The following is a 26,159-nucleotide window of genomic DNA, read 5'->3' on the forward strand; positions in this document are numbered from 1 at the left end:
TTCTTCTAAGCCTAAGGGGTTGCCTGCAGCCCTTACCATTCGACACTGCAGACAATCCCTTGTCTTCTCAATGCTTCCAGTACCTTGACTATAACCCCTTGTTCAGATATTCTTGGCAGTGGTCTTATATATAACAGAGACTCAAAATTCTTTTAGGCACCAAAATTTTTATTTACTCACCTTCGTGGTTTCTTTTAACATTATAAACCAAATTAATCTCTTTTTGATCCAAGTTTGTGGATAGGAACCATCATGTTACAAAGTAGTGGCAGATTTATGCCAGCTTTTGTTTTTCTGGCCCCCTCCAACCTATGGCTGTCACTTATCCTTTCTTGGTTGTCCCTTAGCAGTCTACTCTAACCCCTATAAAATAGGGACTGAAAGTACCAACCTCGTTGTTATGAGGGTTAAGAGAAAGCCAGGCTTTGGGGAACATTCAAACTCCCAATGGTTCCTCCTTACCCCTCAATAAAGCTCCTTCTCAGGTTGGGTGTGGTGGTTCACACCTATAATGCTAACACTTTGGGAGACTGAAGCAGGAGATCACTTAAGGCCAGGAGTTCAAGACCAGCATGAGCAAGAGTGAGACCCCATCTTTACAAAAATAATCAGCTGGACATGGTGGGATGAGCTGATAATCTCACTTGAGCCCAGGAGTTTGAGGTTGAAGTGAGCTATGATGATACCACTACACTCAAGGCAACAAGACAAAGCAAGACCCTATCTCAGAAAAATAAAAAATAAAGCTTATTCTCATCTGTCATGGTCTGATGGACTAGTTAATCTGTAAACCAAAAACATGGGCCCATAGGCTAGGTGAAAGTCTAGAGGATAAAATACATGGGTTTTCTGACCACCACTACCAACTTTCAGCCTAAAGGACTGACTAGTGAGCAGTTCCAAGACCTCTGAGCTCATGGTTTCCTGCAGATGTGTCCCTCTATCACGACCAGCCCTTGAGGAGAGCCCTCTCAATGCCCCCTACCACACTAGGAACAGTTGAGGGATGCAGCAGAAGCCACAGACTGAGTGACAGCCCTTGGGAGTCAATAGGGGCACACAGACAAATCAATCCCAGAGTTGGTGCCATTTGCTCTTGGGGAGGTGAGGCGGGGCCTGGGCAAGGACAGCAGCTGAAAGGTGTAGAGCAGGCCTGTCTCTCAGTAGCGGTAGTGTTCAGGCTTGAAGGGGCCATCACGGGGCATACCCAGGTACTTGGCCTGCTTCTCAGTCAGCTTGGTCAGCTTCACGTTCAGCTTGCCCAGGTGGGCTTCAGCCACTGCCTCATCCAGCTGTGGAGAAACACAGAAGACCTGGAATGAGTGCCATGCTCTGGGACCCCTGGTCTGCATCCAGCTGCCAAGAGAGGCAAAAATGGTTCTGCCGTGTATCTGTCCTGTGTCACCCATATTACCTCGTTCTATCCTCACAGCCAGCCTCAGTGAATGTTTTTATTGGCTGCCCAGCTCCTCCTTAACACCACACCATGCCAACCCTCCCCACCAAATAGCCCTAGCAGAACCATCAATTACATCTCCTTCCTTATCCTCCACCGACCCAAGCAGCTAACCAAAATGCCTTTCTGGAGTTTATCAATAGGACATATTCTTCATGATATGTAGAGACAGCAGTGCTCCAATTCCACTAGGATTCCTAAACAGGAAGGTTATCGATCTTGTTTGACAGGTGAAATGAATGTAGAGAAAAGAGAAAGAGCTATGCCAACACTGAATCTGATGTCTAAACCCTAGATTTCTAATTATACAGCCAATACAGTTCCTTTTTTGATTAAAATATATCCATAAGTTCTTTGATACGCCTTCTTTCAAGAGCTAGATTCTAATTCCTTGCCCCTCGCCATTAAGTGACTCATTTTTTTTTGTTCGTTTTTTTTGAGACAGTCTTACTCTGTCACCCTCGGTAGAGTGCTATGGAATCACAGCTCACAGCAACCTCCAGCTCTTGAGCTTAGGTGATTCTCCTGCCTCAGGCTCCTGAGTAGCTGGGACTATAGGCGCCCACCAAAATGCGCGGCTATTTTTTTTGTTGCACTTTGGCCGGGGCCAAGTTTAAACCTGCCACCCTCGGTATATGGGCCAGCACCCCACTCACTGAGCCACAGGATCTGCCCTAAGTGACTCATTTCTAATGAACAGAATAAAGCAAAAGTGATGGTATATAACTCTGGACATAAGGTCATAGAGGTACTGTGGCTTCCTCCTTGTGAGGACATAGACGCAGCCCTGTGGGAGGCCCACAGGTGAGGAACAGAGACCTCCTTCAACAGTGAGTGATGTGAAGAGGATCTTCCAGCCCCAGTCAAGGCCTTAGGTGACTGCAGCCCTGACAGAAATCCTGACTGTACCCTCGTGAGAAATCCTGAGTCTGAATCAACCAGCTAAGCCAATCTCAAATTCCTAACTCACAGAATCTAAGATAATAAATGTTCATTGTTTTAAGCAAGTTTGAGGGTTAAATTGTTATGCAGCCATGGATAATTAATACACTGGGATTTTTTTTGGGGGGGGGGACGACTGTCATTCTCCTTTTAAGAATGAAGAAATCAAGGTTTAGAAAGGTAGAACAGGGCGGCGCCTGTGGCTCAGTGAGTAGGGCGCCGGCCCCATATGCTGAGGGTGGCGGGTTCAAACCAAGCCCCGGCCAAACTACAACAAAAAAATAGCCGGGCGTTGTGGTGGGCGCCTGTAGTCCCAGCTGCTCGGGAGGCTGAGGCAAGAGAATCACGTAAGCCCAAGAGTTAGAGGTTGCTGTGAGCCGTGTGATGCCACGGCACTCTACCCAAGGGCGGTACAGTGAGACTCTGTCTCTACAAAAAAAAAGAAAAAAAAAAAAGAAAGGTAGAACAACTTGCCCAAGATCACACAGCTAATGAACAGAGCTAGGATTTGAACGCAGGGCCATCTGGCTCCAAAGCCCTAAAATGTGTCTCAAGCATCCCAGCTTAGGGCCTCTAGGGCAGCTTTGAAAAGATCAAGCAGGGCTCGACACTCGTAGTTCATGGAGTGGGGTGCCAGGCACATATACTGAGGCTGGTGAGTTCGAGCCCAGCCTGGGCCTGCTAAACAACAATGGTAACTGCAATGAAAAAAATAGCCGGGCATTGTGGCAGGTGCCTGTGGTCCCAGCTGCTCAGGAGACTGGGGCAGGAGAATCACTTGAGCCCAAGAGTTTGAGATTGCTGTGAACTGCGACACAACCCAAATAAGACATCCCCCAGACACATCATAATCAATTTCACTAAAGTTCATATGAAGGAGAAAATTCTGAAAGCAGCCAGACGAAAGAAAACCATCACCTACAAGGGGAAGAATATTAGAATAACTGCAGATCTCTCTGCTGAAACCTTTCAAGCTAGAAGTGGATGGTCATCAACTTTTAATCTCCTAAAACAAAATAACGTTCAACCCAGGATCCTGTACCCACCTAAACTGAGTTTCATTTATGACAGAGAAATTAAATACTTCAATGACATTCACATGTTGAAGAAATTTGCCATAACTAAACCAGCTCTCCAGGATATTCTCAGACCTATCCTCCATAAAGACCAGCATAATCCTCCACCACAAAAGTAAACCCACCCAGAAAATTTTGATCAAATTTCAACTTCCACAGTCGCAAAAAGGATTAAAAATGTCCACTGGACTCTTGAAAGGCTTATCGATATTCTCAATTAATGTGCATGGTTTAAATTGTCCTCTAAAGAGGCACAGGTTGTCTGACTGGGTACAAAAACTCAAGCCAGATATCTGCTGCATACAAGAATCTCATCTTACATTAAAAGACAAATACAGACTCAAGGTGAAGGGATGGTCATCTATACTCCAGGCAAATGGAAAGCAGAAAAAAGCAGGCGTTGTAATCCTATTCGTAGACACAATAGGCTTTAAACCAAACAAAATAAGGAAGGATAAGGATGGACACTTCATATTTGTTAAAGGTAATACTCAGTATGATGAGATTTCAATTAATATTTATGCACCCAACCAGAACATACCTCAATTTATAAGAGAAACTCTAACAGACATGAGCAACTTGATTTCCTCCAGTTCCATAGTAGTTGGAGATTTTAACACCCCTTTAGCAGTGCTGGATAGATCCTCCAAAAAGAAGCTAAGCAAAGAAATTTTAGATTTAAACTCAACCATTCAACATCTGGACATAACAGACATCTACAGAACATTTCATCCCAAAAAAACTGAATACTGGGCGGCGCCTATGGCTCAGTCGGTAAGGTGCCGGCCCCATATACCAAGGGTGGCGGGTTCAAACCCAGCCCCGGCCAAACTACAACAAAAAAATAGCCGGGCATTGTGGTGGGCGCCTGTAGTCCCAGCTGCTCAGGAGGCTGAGGCAAGAGAATCGCTTAAGCCCAGGAGTTGGAGGTTGCTGTGAGCTGTGTGAGGCCACAGCACTCTACTGAGGGCCATAAAGTGAGACTCTGTCTCTACAAAAAAAGAAAAAAAAAAAACAAAACTGAATACACATTCTTCTCATCAGCCCACGGAACATACTCCAAAATCGACCACATCCTAGGCCACAAATGTAACCTCAGCAAATTTAAAAAAATAGAAATTATTCCTTGCATCTTCTCAGACCATGATGGAATAAAAGTTGAACTAAATAACAACAGGAACCTGCATACCCATACAAGAACATGGAAGCTAAACAACCTTATGCTAAAGGATAGACGGGTTATAGACGAGATTAAGAAGGAAATCACCAAATTTTTGGAACAAAACAACAATCAAGACATGAATTATCAGAACCTCTGGGATACTGCAAAGGCAGTCCTAAGAGGGAAATTTATAGCACTGCAAGTCTTCCTCAAGAAAATGGAAAGAGAGAAAGTTAATAACTTAATGGGACATCTCAAACAACTGGAGAAGGAAGAACACTCTAACCCCAAACCCAGCAGAAGAAAAGAAATAACCAAAATCAGAGCAGAATTAAATGAAATTGAAAACAAAATTAAACAGATCAATAAATCCAAAAGTTGGTTTTTTGAAAAGATCAATAAAATAGATAAACCTTTGGCTAACCTAACCAGGAAAAAAAGAGTAAAATCTCTAATTTCATCAATCAGAAATGGTAATGATGAAATAACAACAGACCCCTCAGAAATTCAAAAAATCCTTAACAAATACTACAAGAAACTCTACTCTCAGAAATATGAAACTCTGAAAGAAATTGACCAATACCTGGAAGTACGCCACCTACCAAGACTTAGACAGAATGAACTGGAAATGTTGAACAGGCCTATATCAAGTTCTGAAATAGCATCAACTATACAAAATCTCCCTAAAAAGAAAAGCCCAGAATTCTGGCTTTATGTCAGAATTCTACCAAACCTTTAAAGAAGAACTAGTACCTATATTACTAAACCTCTTCCAAAATATAGAAAAAGAAGGAATATTACCCAACACATTCTATGAAGCAAACATCAGCTTGATCCCCAAACCAGGGAAAGACCCAACAAGAAAAGAAAATTATAGACCAATATCACTAATGAATATTGATGCTAAAAAATATTCAATAAGATCCTAACAAACAGAATCCAACAACACATCAAACAAATTATACACCATGACCAAGTGGGATTTATCCCAGAGTCTCAAGGCTGGTTCAATATACATAAATCTATAAATGTAATTCAGCACATAAACAAACTAAAAAATAAGGACCATATGATTCTTTCAATTGATGCAGAAAAGGCTTTTGATAATATCCAGCATCCCTTCATGATCAGAACACTTAAGAAAATTGGTATAGAAGGGACATTTCTTAAACTAATAGAGGCCATCTACAGCAAACCCACAGCCAATATCGTATTGAATGGAGTAAAATTGAAATCATTTCCATTTAGATCAGGAACCAGGCAAGGTTGCCCATTGTCTCCATTGCTCTTTAACATTGTAATGGAAGTTTTAGCCATTGCAATTAGGGAAGAAAAGGCGATCAAGGGTATCCACATAGGATCAGAAGAGATCAAACTTTCACTCTTTGCAGATGATATGATCATATATCTGGAAAACACTAGGGATTCTGGCTCAAGCGGCTAAGGCACCAGCCATATACATCTGAGCTGGCAGGTTCGTATCCAGCCCCGGCCAGCCAAAAAACAATGACAGCTACAACCAAAAAATAGCCGGGTGTTGTGGCAGGCGCCTGTAGTCCCAGCTACTTGGGAGGCTGAGGCAGGAGAATCGCTTAGCCCAAGAGTTGGAGGTTGCTATGAGCTGTGAAGCCACAGCACTCTACCCACGGCGACAGCTTGAGGCTCTGTCTCAAAAAAAAAAAAAAAAAAAAACACACTAAGGATTCTACTACAAAACTTTTAGAAGTGATCAAGGAATACAGCAATGTCTCAGGCTACAAAATCAACACCCATAAATCTGTAGCCTTTATATATACCAACAATAACCAAGCTGAAAAAACAGTCAAGGACTCTATTCCTTTCACAGTAGTGCCAAAGAAGATGAAATATTTGGGAGTATACCTAACAAAGGACGTGAAAGATCTCTACAAAGAGAACTATGAAACTTTAAGAAAAGAAATAGCTGAAGATGTTAACAAATGGAAAAACATACCATGCTCATGGCTGGGAAGAATCAACATTGTTAAAGTGTCTATACTACCCAAAGCAATATATAATTTTAATGCAATTCCTATTAAAGCTCCATTGTCATATTTTAAAGATCTTGAAAAAATAATACTTCATTTTATATGGAATCAGAAAAAACCTCAAATAGCCAAAACATTACTCAGCAATAAAAACAAAGCAGGAGGAATCACGCTACCAGACCTGAGACTGTACTATAAATCGATAGTGATCAAAATAGCATGGTACTGGCACAAAAACAGAGAAGATGTCTGGAACAGAATAGAGAATCAAGAGATGAATCCAGCTACTTACCATTATTTGATCTTTGACAAGCCAATTAAAAGCATTCAGTGGGGAAAAGACTCCCTATTTAACAAATGGTGCTGGGTGAACTGGCTGGCAACCTGTAGAAGATTGAAACTGGACCCACACCTTTCACCATTAACTAAGATAGACTCTCACAGGATCAAAGATTTAAACTTAAGACATTAAACTATAAAAATACTTGAAGAAAGTGCAGGGAAAACTCTAGAAGGAATAGGCCTGGGTGAATATTTTATGAGGAGGACTTCCCAGGCAATTGAAGAAGTATCAAAAATACGCTACTGGGACCTGATCAAACTAGAAGCTTCTGCACAGCCAAGAATATAGTAAGTAAAGCAAGCAGACAGCCCTCAGAATGGGAGAAAATATTTACAGGTTATACCTCCGGTCTAATAACCAGAATCCACAGAAAACTCAAACGTATTAGCAAGAAAAGAACAAGTGATCCCATCTCAGGGTGGGCAAGGGACTTGAAGAGAAACGTCTCTAAAGAGGACAGACTCCCTATCTACAAACACATGAAAAAAAGCTCATTGGGTGGGGCCTTGGTGTGTGTCAGAGAAACGTCTCTAAAGAGGACAGAGTCACTATCTACAAACACATGAAAAAAAGCTCATTGGGTGGGGCCTTGGTGTGTGTCACACTTTATGGGAGAAGACATGATTGCAAGAGGGACTTTACCTAACAATTGCAATCAGTGTAACCTGGCTTATTGTACCCTCAATGGAAAAAAAGCTCATCATCCTTAACCATCAGAGAAATGCAAATCAAAACTACTTTGAGATGTCACCTAACCCCAGTAAGAGTAGCCCACATAACAAAATCCCAAAACCAGAGATGTTGGCGTGGATGTGGAGAAAAGGGCACACTTCTACACTGCTTGTGGGAATGCACACTAATACTTTACTTCTGGATGGATGTTTGGAGAATACTTAGAGACCTAAAAATAGACCTGCCATTCAATGCTATAATTCCTTTACTAGGTTTATACAGAAGACCAAAAATCACAATATAACAAAGACATCTGTACCAGAATGTTTATTGCAGCCCAATTCATAATTGCTAAGTCATGGACCCAAGTGCCCATGGACCCACGAATGGACTAGCAAATTGTGGTACATGTACACCATGGAATATTATGCAGCCTTAAAGAAAGATGGAGTCTTTACCTCTTTCATGTTTACATGGATGGAGCTGGAACATATTCTTCTTAGCAAAGTATCTCAGGAATGGAAGAAAAAGTATCTAATGTACTCAGCCCTACCATGAAGCTAAATTGTGGCTTTCACATGAAGGCTATAGCCCAACTATGGCACAAGACTATGGGAAGGGGCCAAGGAAGGGGAAGGGAGGGGGGAGGTTAGGGTGGAAGGAGAGTAATGGCTGGGGCCACAGCTACAGTGCACCTTGGAAGGGGTACAGGTGAAACTTACGGAATACAAATGTCTACATACAATAACTAGGAAAATACCATGAAGGCTGCGTTGAACAGTTTGATGGGAATGTTTCAGATTGTATATGAAACCAGTACATTGTAACTCTTGATTGCACTAATGTACACAGCTATGATTTAACAATAAAAATAAATAGAAATGGCTCAATAAAGTCTCAATTTACTAACTTAAAAAAAAAAAAAAAAGAAGGGTCAACTCTTGAGTTTCTAAGCTTCTAGCACTTGGCGGGGCCTCTCCCTACCCATTAGGGCCCCAAATCCCATCCCAGAATGGTTTGACAGTCTGACTACAACCCAGCCCAGAGAGTTTTTACATTCCATTGTCTCATTAGAGCCTCACAAACATCTCTAAGAAGAGGAAGGACAGGGTTTTTCCTTGTATTTAACAGATAAAGAAAAGGGCCTAGAGAAGCAGATAATGTGCCCAAGGAGGTAAAGGTAGGAGCAGAGCTCAGCCCCAAGTCCCTGCCAGTTACAGAAGCAGAACTCCCATACAAACTGAAATGTCCTTTTGCATGGCCTGGACTAACCCAGAACTTCTCCCAGCACCTCACACCAGAAGGCAGTGTGTCATGTCATAATGGTCAAGAACTTGGACAGAGTTCTACTCCTAAGCCCAATACTTAACAGCTGTGAGAGCAAGTCAATCTTTAAATCTTAGTTTCCACATTCATAGGACGGATCATTGATCTCTCATGGCTCTTACAAATACCAGTGTTATTCAGAGTGGTTAGTGAAAGTGGCTGCTGGCTCTGTCACTGTTGTTAACCAACATTAACACACATACAGTGTGAAGGCAAGAATGTCCTGTCCCTGAGCTCTGTCTTCCATGTCTTGGTAACAATAGAAGAAAGAGGTAAGGATGGGGCCAGGTGCTAGGGCAGGAGGTGAAATCTTTTCCTCTTTCACTTCTATCCCTGGCCTCATTTCAAAGGTCTGACCAATTTCTCACCAAACTCACAGCCGTATTTCACCCAATTAGGGTGAGATGAGGATCAAGTAAAAAAAAAATTAATCCCACAAAAAACCTGCGGACCTGCGAACGGGGTATCCCCCTGAAGTCTCTATGGGTAAAACAGTTGGTCCAGATAGACAGTGCCCCAGGGAGACAAGGACAAAGAAGTTGGCTGGCCCTGGAAACAGATGCCACAGGCCTTTTCCTACTTCCTCCGCAAATGATAGAAGGAGGCTTTCAAGGGATGGATCGGTGGTTTGAAGACCCTGTCAAGGCCTCTCCAGCAACCAAAGGCTAGAAGACCAAGAGCGACTCTTTGATGTCAGAGGACCTCTCGTCGTCTTTATGCTGACCACACACCCACAGCCACGCTTAGTGATATCAATATCACCTTATCCCAAGGCCACAGGCGTGCAGCATGCACTCAGCCTGCACTCATATCCAAGTTGACCTACCCACTTATTTTTAAAAACTATAATGAGTTGCCTCTGTAAAATATTGATTATTTCATAAATATCTTGGTATCTGGTATCTCTTGAAAGGTTTTTTTTATCCTTTTTATTTCCTTCTTAAAAGGTTGAGAGGTCTAGTTCAGTGAATCTGGGTGCCCAAGTGGTGACAAGTGAGCAGCAGCCACCCCTTCACCTGGGGCATTTGCTCTTCAGCTATTCATTCCCATCCAGCCTACTTCATTCATTTACCTGCCCAATGCCTGTGGGCATGTGGTCTCCTGACCCCAATCAGAGGAAATCCTCAGAATCCTTAGGGGAGGTACTATTACCTTCATTTCATAGATGAGGAAATGGAGGCACAGAGAAGTCTAATAACTTGCCCCAGGCGGCAGTGGCTCACACCTATAATCCTAGCACTCTGGGAGGCTGATGTAGGTGGATCGCCTGCGTTCAGGAGTTTGAGACCAAGTGTGACAGACCCTGTCTCTACTAAAAACAGAAAAAAAAATTAGCCAAGTGTTGTGGTGGGCACCTGTAGTCCTAGCTACTTGGGAGGCTGAGGCAAGAAGATCGCTTGAGCCCAGGAATTTGAGGTTGCTGGGAGCTAAAAAAGGGAGAGTGAGTGAGACTTTGTCTCAAAAGAAAAAAAACCTGCCCTAGATACACAGCCTCTAAGTAGGGAGGTGAGATGCAAACCTAGGACTGGTCTCTAAACCCAGACTCTTCTCATCACCCAATCCTGCCACTTGGTGTGCGCCAAGGAATATTTCCCCACTTTGAGCTTTAGTTTCCTCTTCTGTCACTTGGGGAGAATGATTTCTGCACTGAAGAGGATCTCCTGAGGACCTCAAAGAAGGCAAATAGGCAAGCCCTGCATGGGGAGCCCAGGGTTAGACATATGACCCTTGGCTGGAGGAAGAAGTGAGAACTCACCTTTTTAGGCAGGAAGTGAACGCCAACGGGGTACTTGTCTGGGTGAGTCCAAAGTTCAATCTGTGCCAGAACCTGGTTGGTGAAGGAATTACTCATCACGAAGCTGGGGTGGCCCATGGCACAACCTAGGTTGACCAGCCGGCCCTCAGCCAGCAGGATGATGTGGCGCCCATTCTTCAGCAAGTATCGGTCCACCTGCAAGTGGGCAGAGCAATAGTGAGGGCTGGTGGGGCACTGCTGCGGAGTCCCCCTCCCCGCCACACCCCACCCTCTTGCCCAGCGGGCCTCCCTGATTGAACAACAGTTCAACAGCACCTGAACTGCCCCTGCACAACCTCCAACACAGGGCCTGGCATATGCAATTATTAACAGCCTATATTTATTAAGTGTCTCTGAGCTGCAGATATTACAGGTCTGCTGTAAGAAGAATTTAATGAGCTGAAACATGTAAAGTACATCCACATGCTAGGTACTCAGTAAGAAGCAGTAATGTCATTATTACCATGTGCCCTGGACTATGTCCTTTACATATGACTATCACATTTCATCCTAAAAACAACTCTATGACTAGCCCGGCGTTGTGGCGGGCGCCTGTAGTCCCAGCTACTCGGGAGGCTGAGGCAAGAGAATTGCTTAAGCCCAGGAGTTGGAGGTTGCTGTGAGCTGTGTGAGGCCACGGCACTCTACTGAGGGCCATAAAGTGAGACTCTGTCTCTACAAAAAAAAAAAAAAAAAAAACAACTCTATGACTTTACTACTGCTATCATCCCCATTTCACAGATAAAGATAATGAAGTTTATAGGATTAAGTTGCTTGTTCAGAGCCACACACTAAGAAGTAGCTACAATTAGAGCCTGGAAAGCCTGAGGACAGACTCCATGTTCTCAGTAACAACCAAATAATTGAATACAGCTAAGGAAAGCTTAGTAAAAGTTAAATGTAATAGTGCTCCGCTTTAGCTGGCTGTACATTGCAATCACCTCAGAAGTTTTTTAAAAATGGGGATACCCCTGGGCCTCTGAGTGGCCTGTGGTGTGCCCCAGGTGACTCTCCCAGGGTTGAGAACCTTTGGGTGGTGAACATGAAGGGAAATCCCAATCCTTTCTCTGTCCCAGCTGCCTGAACACACACAAGTTTGCTTCCCCACACCCATCCTGTTACCTGCCATCTCCACCCTCATGCTGCTTCCCAAACACTTCCCCAAAAGCCCAGATTTCTAAGCTGCTCCAGGAGGCCTCTGATGCCATCCATCATTCATTTATTCAATACATTCACTGACACACCCAAGGCCCTTGCAGGGACACATCAATCTGGACTCCACTCTCCTGGTATAACAGTGGAGGCAAAGACCAAAGCTAGTGATTCCAACCTCGACGTGATGGGTGCTTTACCAAGACCACGAGCCTTGCCTCGGGCTCAGGAGTCGTGTAGGAAGAGGGTCTCTTAAGCTGAACTGAGAGGATGGACAAAGAGGAGGGCATGTGCTCTGTTCCACACAAAAAGAGCCATCTAGACAGATGACCAGAAGCAGCTGTGGGAGGTATTCAGGGAGTGGTTTAAGATTGGCTTGAGACTGCCCACTCAAGAGTTTGCTTAATTTAATTTTTTTATGGAGACAGAGTCTTGCTCTGTCACTGGGGACAGAGTGCCGAGGAGTCAGCCTAGTTCATAGCAACCACAAATTCCTCGGTTCAAACTCCTGCCTTAGCCTCATGAGTAGTGGGGACTACAGGTAGCCACCACAATGCCCAGCTAATTTTTCTATTTTAGTAAAAGCAGGCTCTCATTTTGCTCAGAATGGTCTCAAACTCCTGAGCCCAAGGGATCCACCTTGGCCATCCAGAGTGCTAGGATGACAGGTGTTGAGTCACAGCACCTAACCTAACTTTATTTTTACTTATCTACTTTTTTCAACAAACACTTCTTGACTGCCAGAGTTTGCTTCATTTTAAAGCTCTTAAAATACCTAAAGCCAAACTATCTTCCAGTGACACATTACTATTATCATCAGAGGGAAAAAATAAATGCACAATAAATATAATCCAAATAAAATTTCCCATACCCCTCAGAACTCTTCTTTCAATGCCCCCCTGCAAACCTGTTCCTTCCCCAACTCAGTAAACAGGCCTACTTTTCACACAGCTGTTCAAGCCAGACTGCGCATCCTTTTTGATTCTTCCCAACCTGGGCCCAAACCCAGTCCGCCCATCCGCAGCACTTCTTCCCTGCCACAGTTTCCCCCTTCCACACAGTAGTAAGAGTGATCTTTTTTGAAACAGCAAAAGATGTACCTGCCTGACACCATTAGGGACTCTAGCTGCCCTCAGGATAAAGTCTGACCCCTCAAGCCTGGATATGAAACCAAGTCTTTCCCCCCACCACCACCCCCATCCCACTGTGTAGACTGCAACTTCCTTAGCTGCCCTCCTTGGTGGCTGGCCCACCAGCATGTCCCTCCTCAGCCCTCCATTTGCCACCCTGCTGGCAGGGCCGGAGCTTCTCACCTGGGGCTTAATGTTCACTTTCTCCACAGCATTCTCATTAAGCCACTTGACATCTATCTCCACATCAAAGTGTCCAATGTTACACACAACAGCATCATCCTTCATCTTCTCAAAGTGCCTGTGAGAGACCCCAAGCCCAGGGGAGACTGTCAGGGACAAAAAGCAGTCCTAGGCCCACCCTACTCCCTTGCTCCTCTGGGCCCCATCTGGCACCTACCGACCAAGAATTATGTCAATACAGCCTGTGGTGGTGACAAAGATGTTGCCCTCTTGACAGGCCTCATCCATGGTGGTCACTTCGTAGCCTATGCAAAGACAGTAGCTGTGAATTATCTATGGTGGTCTTGCCCTCCTCTGGCCCCAGTGGCTGACAACAAACCTCACCCTGTCGTACCCTCCATGGCAGCCTGTAGTGCAATGATGGGATCAATCTCGGTGATGATGACGCGGGCCCCGAAACCCCTCAGAGCCTGGGCACAGCCTTTGCCTACATCACCATAGCCTGCTACTACTGCCACTTTGCCTGCAATCATCACATCTGTGGCCCGTTTGATGCCATCAATGAGGGACTCCCGGCAGCCATAGAGGTTGTCAAACTTGCTCTGAAAGGAGAAGGGGGCAATGGGATGATGGGGGCAGGCATAGCCCTAGGGCCCACTCAGCATCCAGCTTGGCTGATCATCTTCTAACTCATGCCAGCCAAGGCCCCACATAGTCCTCACCCTGACTGGCTCCAAGACCTTTTCCCTGGTCCTTCTCTGCCCATCTAGAAGCCTTTCTGGGGCAGTGCCTGTGGCTCAAGGAGTAGGATGCCGGTCCCATATGCCGGAGGTGGCGGGTTCAAACCCAGCCCCAGCCAAAAACCACCAAAAAAAAAGATTAGAAGCCTTTCTGGGGACGAATTACTAGGAGAGATTGCCTGGTCAAAGAATTTGCTTAACTTTAAAGCTCTTCATACCCCAAACCATCAAGATCTTAAATCTGCAGCTCTGAAGCCCCCCATATAGTCCTCCCTCTTTAATGCACTCATTCTCCTCCATCTATAAATCCCCTTTCCCCTTCAAATGAGGGCTTCATGTCCTATCCCAGCAGCTTTCCTGGCCTATTTCCTTCAGGGGCCTACTCCTGAGCTGCACTGGGAGCCCATGGCTAGAGCTGTCACTGCCTCACAGGCTCACCTTGGTGACAGAGTCATTGACATTGATGGCAGGCACTTTCAGGATCCCATTGGCCATCATCTTGTATAGGTTGTGGACCCCAGTTGTGGTCTCCTCAGAGATGCCTCGGATGCCTAAACAAGAAATTGCAGGCCTGAGCCTTAAGAGGCCACATCTTTGCCCGTAAAGCCATTCCTCTTTCTGGGTTCCCATCTCCACAGTTGATGCCACAGTCCACCCAATCATCCAGGCCAGCATAAGGAAGGTGTCACCTATACTACTCTGCTACAGGAAACCATGGCCAAGCTTCAGGACTCTGCCAACTCTCAACTCCTCCATTTTCACTGTGACTGCCCCATCCCTGCCCACTCACCTGGTCTCCTCACCACAACCCACCCTCCACACAGCAGCCAGCAGCCACTTTTAACATGCATATTCTCAATCTTCTCAAAACCCTAATTATTTCCCTTTGCTCTGAGACTTAAGCCAAACCCTTTTCTCTGGGCCTATCAGGTCCTCACTTGGCCTCCACTAAAACTCCAACTACATCCTATAATACTTCCCAGTGAAGGCTCCCTTTGTTCATTGCTACCATGTAAGCTTCCCTTCTGTTTCCTGATTAGTTCACACTTTACTGCCTCAAGGCTTCTGCACTCGCTGCACTCCCTCCTCCTCTCCTTCTCTCCTTGCTTTTAACAAAGCTGGCTCCTTCCCATCTATTCCCAGCCCTGCCCCTGTGCTTATCTGTGAGCTGTCATCTCAGCCTGGACCCCCTCAGGCACCTGAGCCTCACACCATCAGAAGTCAGGAGCCCAGGCCCCAGCATGCCTGCCAGAGCCTGCTACCCTCCCATCTTCTACAGCTGTGCTGTCAAGACACTGGGAGTCCTACCAGGCCTGCTGCCTACATATGGGCAAGCAAGCCCCATTCCTCAGCCAGCCCCCAGCCCATCTGTTCCACCCTGCTCACCCGACAAAAGCTGTGGGTACTTGGTGTGGATAAGGTTGGTAAGGTCACCACCATCATCCAAAACCATGTTAAGAGGCCCATCTTTGAAGTACAACGTCTGCTCGATGCACCACAGGTACTCCTCGTCCGTCTCACCCTTCCAGGCATACACTGGAAGATCAGTGGCATATCAGGGCCAGGCCTTCCCCACGAGTACCTCCAGGGAACACCCTGGCAAAGTCAATATTGTCTCCCTCCCAATTCCCAGCCCCAGCCACCTCCGGCCCCTCCGAGGATTCAGCAGTGGTAAAAACAGAACTTGGAACGAGAGAGATCTGAGTTCAACTTCAGGCTCTGCCACTTCCAGTTATGTGACCTTTGGGAAATCACTTCACTTCCCTAAGCCTGTTTTCTCTTCTAGAAATGAGGCTCACAACAGTATGGATTAAGTGAGACAACAGCCCCATATGCCCCCCCCCGCCAGATATAGGTGTCAAGAAGAAATTATTTCCTTTCCTATCCCCTTCTACTGGGACCCTAATGATTGGGGCATTAACCTACAGTGACCAGGGGTCTCACCCACAATGCCTACAGCCACTGAGTGTCCTACAATGTCTCCTCCTCAGAGGAATCCATGAGGCAGGATCCAGAGTTCATTTTGCACTGAAAGCGCTTGAGTGCCAAACAGCCTCTGTGTTCTCAAAGTACAGTCAAAAAATTACTAATAGGGCGGTGCCTGTGGCTCAGTGAGTAAGGTGTGGCCCCATATACCGAAGGTGGCAGGTTCAAACTCAGCCCCGGCCAAAAACTGCAAAAAAAAAAAAAAAGCCGGGCATTGTGGCAGGTGCCTGTAGTCCCAGCTACTTGGGAGGCTGAGGCAAGAGAATCACCTAAGCCCAAGAGTTGAAGGTTGCTGTGAGCTGTGATGCCACAGTACTCTACCGAGGGCTCTTAAAAAAAAAAAATTACTAATAGCAGCTATCATGAATAGGGCACTTTCTCTGTTCCAGACACTACTGCTTCATGCCCATATAATTTTGTCACATAGAAACACTGTGAGGTAGGCAATACCATCATTGCCTGCTAAGGACACCCAGAAAGGGACTAAGATGCACTTGGATGGGTCACTTGGGATGGCATTCCAGAACAGGCACCAGAACTAAGGGCTACTGCTTGCCAGCCTATGCTCCTCCCTTCATATGGTATGGTTGGGACACAGGTGTGAGGCTCCCAGGAGCCTCCTGTGAACAAACTACACCAGCCAAGTAAGGCTGGCTGTTCCTCTACCCAACTGGAGCAGATAATGGTTTTGAAAACAAAGCTTTTCCAGAAGAGGGCCAAGGCTGAGCAGTGGGGGCTGTGCCCATCCAGCCTGTGGAGGAGTTCTCCCCCTCCACCTGTGAATGCTTAGAAGGAATCTTGAATGTCTTTGTCTTTTTTTTTCTTGAGACAGTCTCACTTTATTTCCCTGGGTAGAGTGCTACGGCATCATAGCTCATAGCAACCTCAAACACATGGGCTCAAGTGATCCTCTTGCCTCAGCCTCCCAAGTAGCTGCAACTATAGGTGCCCGCCATAATGCCCGGCTATTTTCTTTTCAGAGACAGGGTCTTGCTCTTGCTTAGGCTGGTCTCAAACCCATAAGCTCAAGAAGTCCACCTGCCTCGGCCTCCCACAGTGCTAAGATCACAGGATTGAGCCACCACGCCCAGCCTGAATGTTCTTTTTTGTTTTTTTTTAGACAGAATATCATCACGCTGTTGCCTAGGCAGAGATCTGTCACGCATCCCATATGGCCCAACAACAAGCAGAACTTACCGGGAATGCCTGCCTTGGCAATTGCAGCAGCTGCATGGTCCTGGGTGGAGAAGATGTTGCAGCTAGACCACTGCACCTAGAAAAGTCAGCAAAACAGGACTATTGTCACTGACAGCTTGGAAACACCAGGGTCACTGCGCAGGGATAGGACAAATCCCTTGGGATAAAGAGATCTAGTTCCAGCCAGCTCTAGGACCACAGGCTGGGGATTTTGGATGAGTGATGCTGTGCAGAAGGAAAAGGATAAAGCAAGGAGTAAAATGAAGAACTTGTTGAAAAAGAGTCCAGAGGAGAACTACAATGGTAGCAGGGGAAGTGACAGGAAGCTGTCAAATCCCAGGTATATTCTGAAGGTTGAGCTGTCAGATTTGCTGAGGGATTAGTTGTCTGGGTGAGAAGAGCTCAAGGATAGCCATGAAGTTTTTTTTTTTGTTTTTTTTTTTTAACAGAGTCTCGGTCTGTTGCTCCAGGATAGAGTTCTGTGGACTCAGCCTAGCTCAAAACTCTTGGCTCAAGCCATCCTCCTGCCTCAGCCTCTCAAGTAGCTGGGACAGGCGCCTGACACAATGCCCAGCTAAATTTTTCTTGTTTTAGTAAAGATGAGGTCTCACTCTTTCTCAGGCTGGTTTCAAACTCTTGAGCTCAAGGGATCCTCTTGCCTCAGCCTCCCAAAGTGCTAGTATTACAGGTGTAAGCCACCACACCCTGCCACCTCCAGGTTCTTAAAAGGAGAGAACCTGGAAGGTGGGAAGTTTCCATTTACTCACATGGGGAAGGCATCGGGAAGAGGAGAGGGCAGAAAATCATAACTTTGTTTGGACGTGTTCGGCTTGAGATGTATATTAGACCTCCAAGTGGAGATGACACATCAGTAGTTAGATATGCAAGTATGGACTTCCAGGGAGAAGACCAGGCTAGTATATACATTTGAAAGTTATTACCTTATATATAGTATTTAAGGCCATAAAATCAGACCACCAAGAGAGTGAATGTGTTAAATAAAGAACTCTTAGGACCGAGCCAGGCAATACCATAGTTTGGGCTCCCGTACCCTGCCCCCACTTTAAGAAACCATGTCACTCCTTGACTCCCGAAGATCAAGGAAGTCTTGGAAGAGCTGTCAATCATTGGCACGCAAGAACGAGGCTAAACCAATCAGAGCATGCCAATCCTTCTAGCAGCCATGATTGGTCCAGAACAGGCACATGACCCTAGGACGGCCAATAAGAACCAGTCCTTGGATGACTGACTGCAACGTCGGAGTTGAGAGTCAGGAGCATGTACTGGGAGGGGTCAGAAAACACCTTTCCAGTCAAGGAGAAAATCTGTGGAAGAACATACCACAAAGGGCAGAGGCACTGAGAGACAGAAAGGAAACCCCCGTGAGGAGGAACCCTGCTTGATCTGAGGTAGGCTCCACACCTGGACTAAGACCACAACTGCCCCCAGTTGTCCTCTTCCCCGGTGGAACCAATACAGGACAGGGGACTGGCTGGGGTCACACAGCAGTGGGCCTCACCTCAGCACCCAGGGCGATGAGGGTCTCAATGAGGACAGCGGTCTCCACAGTCATGTGCAGGCAGCCAGCGATGCGGGCGCCCTTCAGGGGCTTGGAGGCCGAGTACATCTCCCTCATGCGCATCAGGCCTGGCATCTCGTTCTCCGCAAGGTCCATGACCTTGCGTCCCCAGTCCGCCAGGCTGATGTCAGCTAGGAAGGAAAACCAGGGGGAAGCTCCGTGAGTCAGCTGCTTCGTCCCACCAACCAAGAAGCAGTCACCACGTGTGGACCCTGGCAGAGCTTTTCCTCCTTCAACAAGTATTTATGGGGCCAGGGTAGTGAAGTCAGACCTAACTGCTGCTTACTACCTTGTGGGAGAACACATTTAACCAAACAATCACACGTGAACATGAAAACTACAACACAGAGAGGCGTGTCTTTGAAAAATAACTATCAGACGAGACCTCCCACTGCCCTTCCTTTATGCTGACCCCTACCAACTTTTATGTCACTCCGCATTACCTAAAGATTTTAGCTTTCCAAGTCATCACTCAGAGATTCAACAGTTGGCTCAGCACCTGTGGTTCAAGCGGCTAAGGCGCCACACACACCTGAGCTGGCAGGTTCGAATCCAGCTTTGACCGCCAAATGACCGCCAAACAATGACGGCTGCAACCAGAAAAAAAAAAAAAAAAAGCCAAGCGTTGTGGCTGGCACCTGTACTCCCAGCTACTTGGGAGGCAGAGGCAGGTGAATCGCTTGAGCCCAGGAGTTGGAGGTTGCTGTGAGCTGTGATGCCACAGCACTCTACCCAGGGCGACAGCTTGAGAGGCTCTGTCTCAAAAAATAAAAAATAAAAATCTTTAAAAAATAAAATAAAAATAAAAAGAGAGGGTGGCGCCTGTGGCTCAAAGGGTTAGGGCGCTGGCCCCATATCCCAGAGGTAGCGGGTTCAAACCCAGCCCCGGCCAAAAACTGCAAAAGAAAAATAAAAAATAAAAAAATAAAAAGAGAGACTCAACAGTCATAAACGTGTGTATGATCTAACTTCTTGGACTTGACACAATTCCTTGATCTTGAAGATGTGAAAATGCTTCTTCCCCACTCCTAATGTTTCTTTCCACACAGAGGGAACTCAGCAGTGTAACTGCCCCAGGGGAGGTGGAGTGGGCGCTAATTAAAAAAATTTCAGAGGAACAAATTAGACATGCTCAGTTCTGCTCTCCCTTCTTTTTGCAAGCAATCACTTGCTTGCCCAACTGCAATTAAGTTGGTATTCTTTCCTCTTCCGCATAAAGAGACCTGCCTAGCCCACCTTGTCTGAAACTGGTGGGTTAACTGCTGAATTTGGGGGGTTCAGCTAGCAGGGTCATTTGACTTTCACACTAAACTAATCTAGATCCTTTGGCTTTTTTCTTTTTTGAAGACAGTCTCACTCTGTTGGCATGGCTACAGTAGCATCATAGCTCACAGCAACTTCAACTCCTGGGTTGAAATGATCCTCCTGCCTCAGTGTCTTGAGAAGCTGAAACTACAGTCACCTGTCACCATGTCTAGCTAGTTTTTCTCTTTTTAGTAGAGATGGGGGTCTCCCTCTTGCTCAGGTAGGTCTCGAATATCTGAAGTGAAGCAATCCACCCTCCGAGAGTACTAGGATTGCAGGCATGAGCCACCGTACCCAGCCTCTCATGGAAATTTAGATTCAATAGGCCTGAGATGGGGCCTGGGACTCCTGGTGATTTTTATTTTTAGGGAAGCTTAGATCCTGCAATCACCCAAGGAGGTTGAGAATAGAGGGAAAGAAAGGACTCTGTAGAGAATGTAATAATTATAAAACTAAGTCTGCTTCCTACAGTGCATCTGACAATTTTCAGAAATGAAATACACCTTCCCCATGGAAGGGACTACTCCTAATGCACCTCAACACAACCTTTCCCTCATAACCACCACCCTCCACTCTAACCCTCCTACCATCAACCGTAACTACCACCCTCCACTGTAACCCTTCTAACATCTATAATAATAGCTCTACCCCAGAAATCTGGATTCCAAGGAACCAACTCTGGCCATGTCCCACCCTTCCAATTCTGTCTCTCCAGAGCCCCAGTTCCAACAAGGCTGTGGCCTGTCAGGTCAAAACCTCTAATCCATTAATCCTACCAATTTCCACTCTCCCCTCTGCCCTCATTCCCTTTGAGAAGTCAAGGGAAAACTCCACCCCAGTTAAATCCAACCCTCCACTGCACTTAAGCCATTGAACCCTGCAGGAAAATCACAACCCCACCAAGAGGTCTCATTTATCACGACCATAAGTCTCAAGAACACATGGCACATCTCAGTAATCCTGTTACGTCTTCCTAGTAAATTTACTCTCCTTTTTCTACTGTCCCCAAACTTCTAACACCTTTCCCTATGGACTAACAACTTTGCTTCATAATTCATTGAGAAGAATTCAGAGCCATGCCATCTTTCCTCTGTGGAACTAGTCTTCCTCATCTGTAGCTACAAATGAGGTATTCTTTTCTGTGAAAATAGATGAGTTACCCTTGCTCTGTGAGGGCCAACTCCCTACCCTCTCACATCAAAGACTTCACTATTCCACTGAAACTGCTCTTCTCAAGGTGTTAGAAGACTAGCCTGATCCCCACCTCTGATAACGTATGTTAAAAACTAACCCACTAATTAGTTTTCTTCCTGAAACCCTTTCTTTACTTAGCTTCTGTGGCTCTGTCCTGCGTTTTTCAACCTATCTTCCTGGTTGCTCTTCATCTAACAGACTCTAATGCCTAGGAGCCCTTAAGGCTCCATCATCTCCCTCTTCTTACTAGATGAGCTCATCCAGTCTTACCGCTATTTAAATATCTTCTCTCCAGCAAAGACACCCACATATTTATCTACAGCCCAAATTTCCTCCCTTAATTTGAGACTTATACAATCCAATTACGTACTCAGTATCTCTACTTGGATGTCCAATGAATCTATTAATCTATTATGTGTCAAGTTTGAGCTCCCATGACTTCTGGCCCTGTGCCCACATTACTCCCCTACTCCTCCCATTTTAGGAAAAGAAATCACCATTCAACCAGCTACTCTGGCCAAAAAAACTTGTGTACTGATTTCTTGATTCTTCTTTTCTCCCTTTCACTTCTACCAGCTGTTTTTCTTCACATCCCAAACATACATGCAATCCAACTGCATCTCGCCACCCTCACATAAACTGCCACTTCTCAGTCAGACACTGACAAAGCCATGTAACACTCTCCCCCCAGCACCCAGACAGGGACAAGCTTTAAAAAATTATAATTTGGGTGGCGCCTGTGGCTCATTGAGTAGGGCGCCGGCCCCATATTCCAAGGGTAGCGGGTTCAAACCCAGGCTCGGCCAAACTGCAACCAAAAAATAGCCGGGCGTTGTGGTGGGCGCCTGTAGTCCCAGCTGCTCGGGAGGCTGAGGCAAGAGAATCGCGTAAACCCAAAAGCATGGAGGTTGCTGTTAGCCGTGAGACGTCATGGCACTGTACCAAGGGCGGTAAAGTGAGATTCTATCTCTACAAAAAAAAGTTAAAAAATTATAATTTTTTGGCTTGGCTCCCATAGCCCAGTGGTTATGGCACCAGCCACGTACACTGAGGCTGGCAGGTTCAAACCCAGCCTGGGTTAGCTAAACAACAATAACAACCCCATAAAAACTAGCCGGGCATTGTGGCGAGTGCCTGTATTCCCAGTTACTTGGGAGGCTGAGGCAGGAGAATCGCTTAAGCCCAAGAGTTTGAGGTTGCTGTGAGCTGTGACACTACAGCACTCTACCGAGGGTGACATAGCGAGACTCTGTCTCAAAAAAAATTAGTTTTACCACCTTCCCTCTTCTATCAGTACTAAAGTAAATAAACATAACATAAAGTAAATAAAAATAAACCACCATGGGGCTCAGTAACGCATAAATAAAATCCTGCTCCTCACCAGGCCTTCAGGACCACACCTCACTGGCTACTCAGCACACAGACCTATCTCTGTGCAAGGTAAATTCATTCCCAACTCAGAGCTCTAACCTAAGCAGATCTTAGGCTGGAAGGCTCTTCCCAAGTACCTAATACAGTACAGCACACAGTAGGTGCTCAAAAAAAGAAAAAAACTGGAAACAGGAAAGAACTTGGTATATTCCTGGTAAAGGAACAGAGAGTATGCCAGGATAATTCAAATAGAGGGAGTAAGATGAGTCAGGATTTTATTCCCAGCAAGTGGGAAGCCTACAGAATTTTAGGGGGGTATCATTCAAAGATCAGATCTGTCTTTTGAAAAGACAGATTGGGTTTTACATGAATATGTGGAGCAAGGGACCCAGGGAGACAGACCTATAGGAGACCAGAACTAGGGTGATGATCTTGGGGATAAGAGAAGTGGCAGATCTGCTCACATAAAACAGCATCAATACACTATCTGTAATACACTATCTGTATTCATGTCTGTCCCACCCCATCTTTGGGTCACCTTTGTATCTCCTGTGCTAGGGAGCCTGACACAGAGAAGGGGTCAGCAACTGTTTACTGACTTTATCTGTTGTCTAAGCTGAATGAGATGAGTGATGGCATGGGACATGGCTGGCAAAAAAAAAAAATGATACAAATATGAACCTACTGTAATTCCCAGCATTTACCAATGAGGAAAAGACCCAGAGGTATTTATTTGCCCCAGGTTCCATAGCCAGTCAATGGCAGAGATGGACTGGTGGCCAGGTGGGGCTAAAAGGACTAAAACAGAGGCTCTTCTCAAGGCTCCTAGGAGGGACTGGGCTATATGAGATGATATGTCCTGTCCAATCCTGTAAGCTCCCCCCTGCCCCCACTACCATGACCCTCTACCTAAAAATAATTCCTTCAGTGCCCTCAAGGCAGCTGTGCCAGCCCCATGGTTTTCCTTGGGACCCTCAACTCCAATGGTGCAGAAGAGGCTGGTACTCCACCAAACTCCAGGACTGTTTGTGACTAAGGAAGCTGGAGCAGAGGACTTGCAGTAGTCATAGGAATACCTGTCCCAGTGATACTGGCCATGGTTATCCTAAACAGCCATTTCATTCAGGGTGCTGCTGGACAGGCCCTAACAAGGCCAGATGAACCTGTGTGTCAATATTTTAATCTTGAGTAAGAACATTGAAAATATAACCACTGTAATATAGGGGGATATGGTATAACATTGTAACCTATGAAGGGGAATCTATTTAATGCATGTTATAATGACTAATAATATGGGCCAGGTACAGTGGCTCACACCTGTAATCCTAGCACTTTGGGAGGCTATAGCAGGTGGACTGCCTAAGGCAGGAGTTCGAGACCAGCCTGAGCAAGAGGGAGACCCTGTCTCTAAAAAAAACCAGTCAGGTTTTGTGGTGGTACCTGTAGTCCCAGATACTCAGGAGGCTGAGGCAAGAGGATTGCTTAACCTCAAGAGTTTGAGGTTGCTGTGAGCTATGACGCCAGAGCACTCTACCCAGGGCACAGAGACTCAAAAAAAAAAACAACAAATTACTAATACTTTTACTGTAAGAGCATAAAAATAACAAAGGGAAACAGGAGAGCAGAGCATTCTTTGAGTAGATATTTTCACGCTCTCCAGAATTGCTGACTTTTCTGTAAATAAAGAAAAACTATTGATCTTTCATCTGATTCATTTATTGGCTTGGTGACAGGTAGACTCGTTGGTCCAGCAACACAAAGACAAGCCAAGAGGAAGAGCAGGACCTTCTCTAACCCTGTTTCTTCATCTGTAAAGTAAGCATAATCATCACTAACTTTGCTATGTGCCCTGACGACTAAGGATGCCATATGGGCAAGGTGTGGCATGCCCTTTGAGGGAGGCTTCCTTCCTCCATTCTCACCCAGCCATTCTTCCCCACATCCGAATCCAGCACAACCCAATGCCCCCAACTCTGACCTACCCACTAACCACAGTATGATGAACCCACATTCCAGCTCTGCTACTGATGTGACCTTGACTTAACCCTTCTGAGCTTCAGTTTCATCATCCACAGTCTACTTAGGTGGCAACTTCCTGAGCTATTTCAACAGAATCTTTGCAAGTCACTCTCTCTGAGGGTTTCAGTTTCTTCCTTGGTATAATGGACCAACATCAGCCTCTTATACTTGGAGTGTATCTGTTCATGAACATTATCTGGGAAGTGCGATATAAATGTTGGTGCCTTTCCCCATGTGTGGTGTCTTTCCCCATGTGTGGTGTCTTGAAGTTACTTTAACTTTACTCTAAAAGGTGCTAGCCAGACTGGTTTTGCTAAAAATTCATTAGGGTTGTTCCAAATTTATTCACTTGCATACATGGAGAAAAGGGTGCACCCAGAGGTCTAGATGCTCCACCATCTTCCAGCTCTAACACTGTGGGCAATTTACCTCTACGTCCCCAATTCTCATCACATAAAATGAGAATAGCTCCCTCATCCCAGAGACTCAAGAGAATAAAATGAATTAATCTAGAATAAAGTTAGAATGCAGTGCCCATCCCACTGTAAGCGCTCAGTAAACGTTAACTATCAGTAACTTCAGAGTTCAAACTGTGGGACAGCATAGCTTTTCTACCCAGTCCACATTTTTTTTGTTTGTTTTGAGACAGAGTCACTAGGTCGCCCTCGACAAATGTAACCTCAAACTCTTGGGCTTAAGTGATTCTCTTGCCTCAGCCTCCCAAGTAGCTGGGACTACTGACGCCCACCACAACGCCCGGCTATTTTTTGTTGTAGTTGTCGCTGTTTAGTAGGCCCGAGCAGGGTTCGAATCCGCCAGCCTCGGTGTATGTAGCCGGCGCCGTAACCACTGAGCTACGGGCGCCGAGTCCCCACTCCACATTTCTGTGGAGACTCTCAGCACTGCTGTCCTTGTCCAGTAACTAGACCAAAGCCCCTGGTGCGCGGCCTCAGCTCGCTTTCCAGGACTCTCCTCACAAGCCCTCGCTTTCCTCGTAGGAGGCCCAGACAGGGGCGGCTCCTTTTCCGGAAACACCCAGCTGCTGTGGTGAAGGCCCAGAAGGCAAGACCCGAGGCCCTAGGGCAGGCCGCGGCCAGGTGCGCACTCCCCGCTGGTTCCCGGCGGGACAGGATGCCGGCTGCCGGCTCCGCAGCCTGCGCCTCGGCACCGGGAGTCGCCGGGCATGCTGGGACTTGCAGTCCGCTGCCTCTTCCAACTAGCGGTTGGCAGCGGCGCGTGAACTCCAATCTCCAGGTGGCTTCACGCAGCCAAGAACGCGCCAAGCCTGCGAGTCAAGGGGGTCCTCAGCGCCCCGCGTGGGCCCTGCAGCCACTGCCCCCTAACAAATATCGGGCGGGCGTGGAGGAGGACCGGTCAGCTACAAGCCCTGGAACTCACCGACTTTGTAGGGCAATTTGTCAGACATGATGGCAGTGCTTCCGCACGCAGTGATGGACACGGGCGAAGGCGGAGGGCCTACCACTGGGAACTGTAGTTGGCAGGCGGCGCCAGGAAGGGACCTGAG

General features: G+C 46.2%; 1 protein-coding gene across 1 annotated transcript; it reads right to left on the bottom strand.

The window, feature by feature from the left end:
* Positions 1-146: 146 nt before the first annotated feature.
* Positions 147-26,159, bottom strand: AHCY (adenosylhomocysteinase). Its single transcript, XM_053574392.1, has 10 exons — positions 26,033-26,159; positions 18,686-18,876; positions 17,167-17,242; positions 15,370-15,519; positions 14,422-14,534; positions 13,638-13,845; positions 13,461-13,548; positions 13,244-13,361; positions 10,740-10,934; positions 147-1,292 (listed from the first exon to the last, which is right to left on the bottom strand). The coding sequence occupies exons 1-10, from the start codon at positions 26,058-26,060 to the stop codon at positions 1,161-1,163; spliced, it is 1,299 nt and encodes a 432-aa protein (XP_053430367.1). The 5' UTR covers positions 26,061-26,159; the 3' UTR covers positions 147-1,160.

Source organism: Nycticebus coucang, chromosome 21, assembly GCF_027406575.1.
Source record: "Nycticebus coucang isolate mNycCou1 chromosome 21, mNycCou1.pri, whole genome shotgun sequence".
NCBI lineage: Eukaryota > Metazoa > Chordata > Mammalia > Primates > Lorisidae > Nycticebus > Nycticebus coucang.

Coding starts and splice junctions, on each gene's coding strand:
- AHCY (XM_053574392.1), bottom strand. CDS start 26,060: ATGTCTGACAAATTGCCCTACAAAGTCG. Junction 13,549..13,637: donor ACTACAGGCTGCCATGGAGG/GTACGACAGGGT, acceptor GTCTTTGCATAG/GCTACGAAGTGACCACCATG. Junction 13,362..13,460: donor ATTGACATAATTCTTGGTCG/GTAGGTGCCAGA, acceptor GGTCTCTCACAG/GCACTTTGAGAAGATGAAGG.